The 12,922-nt window shown below is 43.0% G+C and overlaps 1 protein-coding gene across 1 annotated transcript; it reads right to left on the bottom strand.

Annotated features, from left to right (window-relative positions):
- Positions 1 to 8,586: 8,586 nt before the first annotated feature.
- On the bottom strand, positions 8,587 to 9,442 carry LOC122166563 (heat shock transcription factor, Y-linked-like). Its single transcript, XM_042830409.1, is given in 3 exon segments — positions 8,587 to 8,637; positions 8,940 to 9,301; positions 9,304 to 9,442. Coding segments are annotated over 3 exon segments (552 nt in total).
- Positions 9,443 to 12,922: the final 3,480 nt, after the last annotated feature.

Genomic DNA, 12,922 nt, shown 5'->3' with positions numbered 1-12,922 from the left:
CGTGCTGTGTTACGTAAAATTTGCAAGATGTAAAATGCATCTAAATAAAAGCAAAGGCACCACAAAGATCCAGCAATACCTTCTCACCATCCTTTAGAACAAAGCAATAAACTCTCTAATATCGATTGCGACTTTCTCACATAGTCTGCATACATCAAATGATACAAACAAAACCATTTTTAAAAGACAGATTTGTGACATCATAATTAATTTCTCTCTGTGTAGCTGTGAAAAAGCCATGTATCCCAGTCATAAAACACCTGCCCCAAAAGTTTTGCAAGCAGCTGTGTGCTATTGCTTACAAAGAAGAAACCCCACAGGCCAGGATTTGGCATTCATTCATACAGTTTGTACTGCTACCCATAGAGGAAATCAGTACTTCTTATTACCACCCAGAGCTGTGATGCTGTTTGGAATTCATGTCTGACAGGACACCAATCTAATAAGCAGCATCAGACATAGTCCTGGTCTGCTCCAAGCTGGGAGAAACCAGACAGGGAAGGATTTCCACAGGTGTAAGAAGTGGCACTCTGCTTAAGGTTCCTGTGTGACATTGGGACTCCTGTATTTGCACTAGTTCCCCTTTTAGTGGGGGAGATCTGAAACGTCTGACATAACAGAACTGGATGGTAACGCCATTTCTTCAGACTTCACACACCTAAATGGGTTTTCATAGAGCTCTGTCACTTTTCAAACGATAGCATCATTCTCTATTCCCAACTTACAAACCATGGGGTAAACGTTGCTGAGTCAAACCAAACTCCACAAGAGATCTACAACCTGAAGAGACTGCATAGGAAACGTTTTGCTTCTGAGTTCCAGCCAGTACAAAACATGCTACGTTAAAAATTGCCATCGCTCTGATGACCAATAATCATCCATTCACCTCAGGCACAGTCCTCCCCCCTTTTTGGTAGCTGAAATCAACAGCCATTTTAACTGCCTCATTTCAAACCACTTACCTGTTTTTCACTAAAACGCTCAGGTTTCAACACTAATGTCCTTTTCAGACTCGTGGAATCAATGTCTGATAGTAATTGCTGGACAGCCACACCCTGTTTTTCTTCCAGCAATCTCTCTAACAGGCAAAGTCAGCTAAAAAAAGAACAGTTGCTTCAGATAAATCCTATCTTTAACTCTGTGCAAACATTTTCCCGTACTTTTAATGCAATGATAAACTAAAAAAAAACCAACGGCAGAACAAAACCACAACATTAACATTTGACTTTTATAAGCATTTAGAATTTTATCATTAGTTAATGTGGGGTTTTTTTGCATGCAGACAGTTTTATTTCGTATATCTTGTTGCATAAAATGATCGTTAAGAAGATATATTACGTAATTACTCTGTTCTGTTCTACTTCAGAGTAGGATTGCAGCCATAAATTTCACACACTATGCACTGTATGCAAAGGTTTCTGACAGAACCCCATGACCACAACTAACAGAATATGGGGAGAAAGTGTCATTCCATTTGACAAACTGACTGGTATCACTGTCAGCATAATTGTCCCAGATCTGCAGCAGAAGAGAACAACATTGATTGTCAACATCAAAAGGGTCAAGAAGAATTAAATATTTATGGCTCTGGGCTGTGCTGACAGCTCTTGATGTGCTCTCAAAGCCAATGCATTTCTTCTGAAAGTTGGCCTACTAAGTCTGTAGTGGTTTCTGATCTTTATGTATTTATTTCCTATGCTATTGACAGCCTTGCATTGCAATGAACCAGCAATGCACAGCTGAAAACTCCGCATTTCCCATCTTCCTCAGCCATCGCCATGCATTCCTTTTCACAGAGGAAGCACAGAGTATTTGTTTCAATAAAAACATAGCAAGAGAGCAGTAAATAGAAGAAAAGAAACAACAAGAAACAACAAAGCAGCTCATATATATTTGTGCATCTATTTTCTCCCCAAAGTGGCTGAAAATTGGTCAAAAAAACTCTAAACTCTCCGATTCAGAGTTGGGTCTTTTTTGTTGTATTCCCCTTAACTAAAAACTAATTGCAGGTGAGACTCACCCTATTCTTAAGACTAAGTTTGTACAATTTCGGCAACTCAAAGCAAGGTAATGTGATTCTAACATTAATAGGTGCAAGTGAACAGAACAACTCATGTAGCATTGAAGCCACAGAAAGCCAGGAGTATAACAACTGCCCCCAGAAACAATACAGGGGACACTACTTCTTAACTACCCAGATTTTACCCACCAGTAGATTGCAATTTAGATTAATAGTACAGATTTCTAGATTTAGATAAGATCTTGAAATAAGAACATAAGAATACAGCTTGACTGCAGTACACATTAAATGGGTTAAAAATATCTACTTACCTTGAAAACACAGACACTAATAGGGACTTGCCACCTGAAACTCAATTACTAGTGGATTCCCAAAGGGATTAGGATGGAACTCCTTCCAAAGACATGAAGAAATGCTTCCACCAATAAGGAAAAGTAACTAAAGCAAAACTAACAAGGGGAATTGGTACTGAAAATTCTTGCAAACTGAGAAAAGATAAGAGCGCTGACAAAGAAATCAGAGCCACTTGGGAAATGGGCCCAATTTTAGATTGAACAAAAGAGATCTAAAATAAAAACTCACAAAATTGCTCATCTGGGGAAAAAAAAAATCTTAAAAATTCTGAATGGAATGGTCTATGCAACATCCAAGGATGTATTTCTGCTGAGATCTGAGCCATGCAGGCAGATATTTGTCTATTTCTAACTAATCTCTACTGATCAACATCCCACAGCCCCGGCAAGTAAACTCAGTCTCTAATTTTCTTTCATAACAAGAAAGGCTTCCCCTCGCATCTAGAGCAAAATGTCCTCAGCTGCAATTTTAGTTCACATTTAGATCTCAGCCAGTCCCCAGCAGGCACAAGCACTAAGGCATACTGTGTCCTTGCAACAACATTTTACAGCAGCAGCCTGCAACAACCTGCCCTTTTCCCTCAGCTGTATTTCACAAAAAACAATTTAGTCGATTTTTCTTCCCTGGTCCTGTTTTCAAGACTAGGGAGCAATACTCAGAGAACAGCGACGGAAAAAGTGTGGGTTGCAGTCAAGAAGAGACAACGTGAGCTCCCAGCACAGTTCAGTGGCACAGACTGAATCCATTTGTTTGAAATGTTAAAGGAGAGTAGGTAAGACTGCCTTCATGTTTCCCACTTTTAAAAGGAGGATAATGAACTAAGGATCCTCCTCTTTCACTGCTGTTAGCACCTGCCTTACTTCTCATTTGAATTCACCTAGTTTCACTTTCCAGCACTTGGTTATCATTCCTTCTCAAGATTAAGAAGTCTTTCAGCACCCTGCATTTCCTTCCCAAGAAAATACTTTCCTTCTACAGTGCAACCAAATCACCTTTCCTTCTTTTCAATAAGCTGAACAGGCTGCATTCCTGGAATCCATTGCTACAAGGCATATCGGAAATCATCCTTCCAAAGTAATTTGCCCAGATCAGATTTGTAATTTTCTCAGAAATTCAATTTTGGAAAGCGTTATTTTCCAAAGAGAAAGAGTTCAAATCAGCCTGTGCTGAAAGCCAGAGCCTTTCTTGTAGGCCCATCTTGGTATCCCTTCCATCCAAGGGAACAGTTTCATGCGGACGTGGCGAATTCCTTCGGCTCCCCTTCTGCATCCATAGCACTTAGGCTGACTTCTCACTTGCATAAATCAGCGTGAGGTCCTTTGTTTCTATACTGCCCATGATCCACACGGTCCTTCCAACTACAAAGATCCAGAGTACTCCCAGCCAACAGATGGTCCCTTTCCACTTTGCTCACCTCTCTGTTCAGCTAGCTCTGTGCAAACAAGAGGTGCAAAGTGACCCTTATGCTCCCAGTCTTCCTGAAATCCAGCATTCATCTCCAGTTGCACCTTGATTCTCCTCCATTTTTCATCTTTTTGTATTACAGCATTATTTTACCGCTCACTCTTATTTTCCCCTTTCTTTTTTCTATCTGTTTCCACCTCTGCTTTCTCCTTGCTCTACACCCCTTCTGTGTTTTGATCTGTGTTTTCAGCATTGCTATGTGGACCTTCTGGCTGACATCTTCCATCCTTTCTCCCAGTATTACCATTGCTCCCTTTCATTTCATTTTGAACCAACTCACAGTAAAGGCAAAAAGAAAAACCTTGACTTGCTTTCAAAGTGTATTTTCAAGCTCTGAAAATCTGTCATGCTTAGTTTTACAGCCCACATTTAATGAACAAGTTAGACCACTAGCAAAAAGACAAGGCAAAGATCATATATCACACAGAACTGTACAGCCCAAGTATGAAGGCTGATCTGAAAGTAATGCCTCCCATTTGATTATGTTGGCCCATGACATCAGAGTTGGATGATGGTGGTTTGGCACAGGGGCAATCAGACAGGATGTTGTCTGACATGGAAGTGAGTTTGAAGCAAAGGTGTGGTATAGAATTCCTCCGTGAAGAAAAGATAGCAGCCATTGGCATTCATGGATGACTGCTGAATGTTTATTGAGACTAAATAGTGGATGTCAACACAGTGAGGGGTGGGTGGTGCATTTCAGTAGTGGTGACACTGGGTCACCTACACTGGTACAGATGTTTACAAGCACAGCATGCAAGCTCTTTTCATCAGCAGTGAAAAATGCAGAGTTAACGGTGGTGATTGTATTGACAAACAGTGTTTTATAGTTGAGAATTTGTTCTATCAAATACTGTCTTGGTACTCTCTGCATCTGTTGCATGGAAATAAATAGGAGACTTTACTCACAGGGCAACCAACGTGCTCTTTGTCCCAATGAGCATCAACAGCCAAGTGGTCAGGGCATTCCCCTGTCAGACTGGAAGCCCAGCCTCCAACACAGCCAGCCATCACATGGGCAGGGTGCTGAGCCTGAGCTTTCATCTCTTGCAGCATTCACGTCACTACAGAGGGAAGCAGCCTGAGCTCACCTGCCCACTCACTTTCCATCTCCTCAGTCCTACTTATATTCATACACATAATTTTCTAGGAAAAAAAAAAAAAAAAAAAAGAAAGCTGATTTCAAATTATCAACATTTGCCAATAAAAATGTTTAAGCAAAGCTTCACCACCAGTTACTCCAGTGAAGGAATTAATAATTGTGTGATGTTTCATTTTCGAATCTACATACAGAAGACTTTTCTCTAGAAAACACAACCGGAGATTAGGAGGCAACAGGTAATTTTCTAATTAACTGCAGAATAATTCCAGTTTTCAGCTTTACATTACAGAAAATAAGGTTAGGACAGAAAAAAGCTTTTCCACATTACTGACATTTGGCACCAGCAATCCGCAGTTACTTTGGCTGGTGCAGTACTTAAATGCCTAGCAATTGACACATAAAGCTCAGTGAGCTAATGGCATTCTGTGACAGCAAGAAACATACTTTGTCAAGATTATATTTCCTCAAGACCAGATTAATCTAGTTACAGTTTATTTATTTCTTTAAGGAAGTGGCATTTACAGACATGCAAGGCAAATAATGTGCTTATTAATTTCTCCTGGTCGTGTTGTAAGATGTTACCAGCTCCAAGAGGCCACTCAAAACAATGCAAGTTCACTGTTGTCACCCTCAATCCCTGCATATAAAAATGTGTGCAAAACTTTGTTGATATCATGCACATCTTTTGCAAATACCATGTGTCTGATATTCCCTCCAAGGCTGCAGACTGAGCAGAAAGAAAGCAGCATTTGCTGTAACAAATGTCAGTGTTGATTCTTGCCAAGACAACTCTTCCATGGATAAGCATTTTTAAGAAACATCATGGACCAACATTACTAGAAGCTTCCATATAAAAGTTTTTTTAATGTGCTTGAAATAAATAACTAAGCTCTATGGTTTTATTGTAGAAACACTTTTCTTCAAATCTGATTAAGAGGTGTTAATTAAGTCTAAAAGGGCAGAGATGCACAAATACCACAGGACTGCACAACCTTTCAAAGAAGGAATCTATCTTATAGGTCATTTTCATAAGATCACATAATATCCCAAATTGAAAGAGACTTGCAAGGATCGAGTCCAACCGCTGGCTCTGCACAGCACCACCCCAAATGCAAACGGTATGTTGAGAGCATCGCCCAAATGCTCCTTGAGCTCTGGCAGCTCTATGACATGCCCACCACTCTGGTGCAGAACCTTTTCCTACCTTCCCCTCAGTGACACAGCTCCATTCCATTGCCTCAGGTCCCACCATCATCGCCAAGAGACCAGCACAGCCCCTCCACTCCCCATTTCCACACACGTCATCTGTCTTCTCCCTATTCTCTGTATTGTATTTTAAACAAGGACACTCTGAGGATGGAGGAGTTTGTCTACAGTGAGTGCACTGAGATTTGTGTGGTATCTCTAGTCCAGGCTACTTTTAGATACCCAAATTAGCACTTTAAAGGCTCCATAAGGTGAACTGAGAATGCCCCATGACAGCTCCTTCCTGCTATCATGCCAAATTTTTGTATTATTAATGCTACAGACGCCTATACTTCAAAGAACTCTACGATGTTTCAAGGAACGCAGTTTCATGTACACACATGAAGTGCTTTCATGATGGCTTATTCTTAGTTCAGCAGTATTAACAGGAGGGAGCTTCTTAATGTTCAGGTCAAATTCATTTGGCATTCAGATGTCAACCAAAAAAAACCTCACTGTATGCATACAGCTGCTAGATGGGTTCTAGCATTCAAATTGGTTTTTTTGAGGCTGCAGGTAAAGCAGAGTCAGGAAAAAACCTGAGAGAAAAAATTGAGCAAGTTAAATTTGGTACAGCAGACAAGTGTAATTAATGCATTCTGTGCTGGAGTTCTGTGAAGCAGAAGTAAAAATTCAACCTGGAACTAGCATGTAACCCTGCTGTAAGGAGAAAAAAAAATAAAATATATTAGAAATCAATATTTCCTGCGCTCTGGGGTGGATGATCTAACAGGTATTTTCTGACTACAGGAATGCAATGCATGAAATACGAGTAACACGGGTACAACAGGAAAGGCAATTTAAGCGTTAAAAGGGATTACTTTGGGGGCTCTTCTTCACTTCCTTTCCAAATCACCACAACTCCTAAGCTAAACTACCAGCAAACAGCAGAACGCCCAACAAGAGCAGCAGCCCCACGTCACGCACACGCGGCTGCGGGCGCTGCTGCCCCGGCTCTGAAGCAAAGCTCCCGCCGTTGCCCCGGCAATGCCAAGTCACGTCAGCACATCTCGCGAGAGCTGGCGGCCAATGCTGAGATACCGGCAGAGCGGGGCTGCACGAGGCGTTCCGTGCAAAGGAGGGGGGAAGCGCTCGTTAGGAGATTTGAGTACAAAAACTCCTAACCAGAGATCGCTATATGCAGTGAATCATCTTCTGGGACAGTGCTTCTTAGTAGCTGTACTGCTGAGTGGTGCCATGGGTACCTCATTTACCAACACAGTGCTGGGCAGCCAATGAAGAGTCCCAGTGCAACCCTTTAGAAGCCCGTGCTGGTAACATCACCTGGGCCAGCATGGAAATTACATGGAATGCAGAGTATCTACCAACTACTAGATTTGTTCAAAGGAAGAGTACCAAATATCAAGCTATAAAGCCAAGAAGCTATAAAAATACAACAGGAAACCAAGGCAATTACATTGTCCAACAGGATTACTTTATGAGCTCCATCTTCACTGCCCAAATCACCACACTCCTAAGAAAAACTAGCAGAAAATAGCATAATGCACATACACACACAAAACAACATTTTAATAATCTTGGATTGATGAATATTAGATTTATTCTGTGCACACAAGGAAGACTGTGCATTACGAAGTATGTCACTTCCTTGCCAGCTAAACTCCACAGTGCCATTCCAAGACTGAAGTGCTTTCACTGCTGATGGTCAAACGTGTGCTGCAACCAGCTAACAGCTGCACCTCTGCTGTTCATGAAAGCTGAGCAACAAAACAGAAAGCAGTGCAGAAAAGGCACTTTATTTATGAATTCTTAGTGCTATAAACTACATGAGCAAGTCAATCACATTCTCCTTTGTTGAATGAGCCTTCCTGTAGAAGGCTGCCCATGCAAAAACACAGGCTACATCACACTGAGATGTTACTTTATCTACTGCCATCCCACCAACACCCACTTCTGACATCATGGGCCAACATCAGAAGAACAGAAGGCATTACTTGCAGAGCAGCCCTCGTAATAGCTACCCTTGCCTTGCATTTTGGCTCAGATTGGTAAGTGTAAAGGCAGCACCAGTTGCAGACACATGCTGCTCACAGGCCCTGCAAAGGCGTCCCGTCCCTGTGCCACCACGGCACCCACCCGCAGCAGACAGGCAGGCAGAGGGATGAGGCACTTTGGGTAGTTCCAGCTGCACACCCCATGCTCTCATCATTCCATGGACCAGGCTTGCTTCACCACAGCGCCTGCTTCACATTTAGCACCTTTGCTGAAGCCTCCAGGACAGTGACCGGGGAAATGAAAGCTCCCTGAAGGCATCCCTCCCCACTCTCAGGGGGGAAGAGTAACCATCAGACTGAAGAAATGGGACAGGACAACAGAAAAACATTTTGAACATTTTTTTAATTGCTCTACTCTGTCTATGTGGCACTACTTGCTTGAATCTTCATTGCCACCAGAGATAATCCTTGAAATAGGGGTTGTAGTAGCAGAGTAACTGCAAAGAGGAAGATTTAGTTACCATCATTTCAGAAGAAAAAAAACAAAAATACAATAACTAAGAATCTCCAGAGAGGACTCTCAGGGGCAATTCAAACAGGGAGGCATTGCCTTCAGAGCAGCCCTCATAACAACCACCCCTCGCTTGCATTTTTTACATTTGTGAGCTGCAGAGAAATGTAGGATTCTCTGAAGCATAAGTACCCAAATATCACCAGCTGTCAGTCACCTCCCTTTGGACTGACTGGCCACCAATCCCACTGTCCTGAGGGCTATTTCACAGGTAGAGGGACTACGTACCTCGCTAGGAGTAGAAACTGCTGCTTCCTCTGCCAGGAATTTATCACTTGAGGCAGAATTTGGGAAATCCCCCTCTGTAACGTAGAAGCCATAGTGGTGGTGGAAACGAACAAAACCTTTCACAGTGACAACGCCAACAACTTGGAGAGGCCATCTCCCGGCCAGTACTTCCGTTGTGAAGAAAGGTTCCTCAGTCACTATGAAGCCTCCATCGTTGCCCCACCAGATGGACTGGAAGCGATCGCTTTCAACAACTTTCCAGAGGTTTCTCAGAAAGGAGCAGGATGACAAGTCCTTGGCTCTGGCAGAGCACTTCTCAGAAAGATCGTGACACGGTCTTTTGGTTCCCCACCAGCAACTGGGGAAGTCTTTTCTTCTTGGAGAGGTCCTAAGGCAGCATCGCGAGCTGCTCTTTTACCACGGACCCGACGGGCAGCAGAAGCCAAGACTGCAGAGTCAGTGTTTGGAACAGAAACACCTGATGTTTCTGATGGTGTCCCCATTGGCGTTCTTAAATTATTTTTGCCTTGACAGAAATCTCTGTCTACAACCAGCCAACAAGGCCTGTCCTGCCACCAGCAGGAGGAAGCGCAGTGGCATCCGTGCTGTGAGGAGCAGATCCTCTACAAACACCACTGTAGCGACACAGTGACACCACAGACCAGAGAGCGTTTGCTGGCAAAATGGGGCAGCGAGATACACGTTAATTAAGGAAATATCAGCCAAGATATTTATGCTACCCAGACCAAGAGATAAAAAGATACCTGTATTATCCCTGGGTACTTTTTTATTAATGAGTTCATTGGCTATATTTCTGTAGGAAGCTCTTTTTTGTCTGTGAACTTCCAAAAGACACTTCCCCTTGAGGGAACTGGGATTATTCATGCTGGATAAGAGGAGACTCAGATGAGAGCTAATTGCTCTCTATAACTTCCTGAAAGGAGTTTGAGGAAGTGGGGGTAGGCCTGTGCTCCCATATGACAGGAACAGGAAGGGGACGGTCAGGTTGGACATTAGGAACATTTGCTTTCCAAAAAAGCCAGTATGCAGTGACACAGCTGATCACAGAGTTGTTGAAGCCATCATTCCTGGAGGCGGTCAAGACCCATGGAGATGTGGCACTGAGAGATGTTTTCAGTGGTGTGATAGCAGTGGGTTGGTGGCTGGACTTGGTGATCACAGTGGTCTGTTCCAACCGTAATGATTCTGTGACTCTATGATCAGAAATTGTACCACCAAGCTCACTTTTTTTTTTTTAACCAGCAAATATTTCAGTTATATTGTAAAAGCATCACTTCTCCTTTAGAAATATGCATGCAAATTATTCATATTCTTACATAACAGCTCAATGCATTCCTAACAGCTTGCCAAGATGGCTTGCCTTTATAAAGATACAGAACAAAAGAGAACAATAGTACATAATTGCTCTACAAATGGATTTATAGAGTAATTATATCATTAGTCCTGAGTGGTTCCAGCTTCCAAGTGTTATGCCACTAATCTTTTGAATACTTTTTTTGTTAGGAACTAAATGGATATCACTAGGGGGAAAAAAAACTTGCATGGCATAGAGCATAGTTACACTCAGCCCATTGAAGAGGAGTGATCTCCTATGCCCACTAGCCTTCAGAAAGGCAAAGGAGGAACACCTGACAGCTGTTTCTATGTGCTGCTTTAACAGTAACTACGCTCCCAAAGCATTCCATCTTGAATTTTATCTGTCTTGATGCACTCATCTGTGGGAGAGGACTCCTGAACAGTCTGCCTGTCAGCCAGCACTGAGATCCTCAGAATGTCAGCATACACAGCAGCAAGGCTTTTTCACAGATCTCAACATGCTCTAGGTCCACCACTGACAGCTCACCCGGACTGCAGCCAGCCCTGCAGGAGCACGTGCCCACATCTCCCTGCACCTTCAGTTCCCCCTGGACTAATGAAATAGGTATTTCATAGGGAAGGAGTCTTTATTAACTTGTTGGGTCAGATCTAGAGCTGCTAATCTTATTTCTGATTTAGAGTGCATTCCAGTTTCCTTTACTTAAGTTTCTTCCCACACATGAAATCCTATAGCCAATATCTCAGCAGAGCTTAGCATTTTTTCACAGCATGTAGACTTGACAAGACTAAATGCATTACTAAAGTAATGTAGTTGTTACTGCACACAATTACATAGGCCAGTCATCCCTGCACAATGCTCCGACTCAGTGAACAGACAAGAACTACTGCAGAATCCAGTTCTGTCCCCTGAAGCCATCTTTGTCAGAGAGAACTCAGGTACCACCATACTTCAACATGAAAGCCGTGTTAATCATGTGCAGCTTACCATAATATAACAGCCCAACTCAGTAATAAGTTGCATTTTGTAATCTACTAAAACATGTAGGCAGTACACCACTCAAGAAAATTAGTTGTTTGCCTTTAAAAAACATAAAGTAAGAATCATGTGCAAATAAATACTGGAATGAACACCCTTGCTCAATTAGGACCCATGAGGGCAGACTGCCCAGGATGACTACCAGTCACGTTCTGGTTGCCTCCAAGGACTCAGTCTGCCTGCTCTCCCAAAGCTCAAGGTTTGGATCCTACTACTTGCCTTACTGCTTTTCCTGAAGATGAGGAGTTCTCCCATTTAAAGCTGCTGTCTCCAAGAATGCCCTCAAACCCACCTGCCCAGCCTTATGAGGTGCAGCAGAACATCTGCCCCTGTTGTTTTCTTGATTATGAGTTGTCATCAATGCATTTCAGAAACTCTCTGCATTACCTGTGCCCACCTGAGTTGCCTTCCAGCAGACGCTGAGGTGGTTAAAGCTCCCTGCAAGCACCAGAGCCTACAAACATGAACTTCTTCCACTCTTATTTCCTCTTCCTAATCAGGTAGTACAGATTAGACAACCACCACAATACTGCCCACATTGCCCTCCTGCAGTCCTGGCCCCACAGCTCTCTGCTGGCACATCACTCACTACAGCACCCTTGCTGCTTTCCAACAGGGCAGCTCCTTTTCTTCCTTCCCAGCCTGTCCTTCCCACAGGGCTCACAAGCCCCACTGCAGCACTGCTGTTTAAGTATTCCACTACATCACTGCGGCCTATGAGGCTGCAGCCCTCTGAATCCTCCTGCCTGCTCACCATGCTCCCTGTTCATATGTGCACGCACTTCATCTGGGCATCAGTCACGCTCATACAGCAGAAGTGAGCATCTCTCACCCTCCGTGCTGTCCTCTCTGTAAGTGTATTTCTCTATTAAAGTCATTTTCACACCAATTAAATAAGACCCCTGGGGTACCTTCTCCCTCTATCACTTTATTCACAAGCTAAAAATACCTCATGTACACTGCTTAACGCAGCTCATACCTGACAGGTGTGAAAAGACCCATTATACCATCACATCTGAGCCTCCAAAGTCATTAATGCTGCACAACATGAGTGACTGTCAGAGACTTAGAAAGGTGCCAGAGTGGGAGCACTGGAAGGTACAGAACCGTTCCAGGGAGAAAAGAGCTGAAATACTGCTTGCACAGGTTCTGGACAATCTCCAGAAAGCAGGGAATAACAGGTCACTGGCCTAACCAGGGTTTTGCTTTAGCAGTTCTTAAAGTTTGCCAGACAAAGCATTTCCACAATACCACAAGTAAAAGACACTTGAGATCCTGCATGTTTAGTAGCTTGTTCCCCTCCCACTGAGAATACAAGCACAAATGCTGTAACGCTGGGCTTTGCAAGGAGAACAGCAGCTATCGAGTCACCTTTAAAACATGCATCCCTCAGTGTTTGCCCAGAAGGAACAGAACCACGTGAAAGCTAAGAAACTTGGGAATGGCAGTTAATAATTACTGCTTACCAAGAGCTTATCATTTCTTAAATGTTTTCAAAACATTAATTAAATTACAAAGGCAGGAGAAGAAAAATAGCATTGCATTACATTGACAAGCACAAATGCTGTGATACACGAATGCACGCGTGCTACCTTCACATTCACTACCT

Source organism: Centrocercus urophasianus, unplaced genomic scaffold, assembly GCF_019232065.1.
Source record: "Centrocercus urophasianus isolate 14NV4802_14NV808 unplaced genomic scaffold, USGS_Curo_1.0 seq_33, whole genome shotgun sequence".
In the NCBI taxonomy this organism is placed as follows: domain Eukaryota; kingdom Metazoa; phylum Chordata; class Aves; order Galliformes; family Phasianidae; genus Centrocercus; species Centrocercus urophasianus.
The sequence above is the reverse complement of the archived record's forward strand: the minus strand, read 5'-3'. Positions and strand labels throughout refer to the sequence as shown.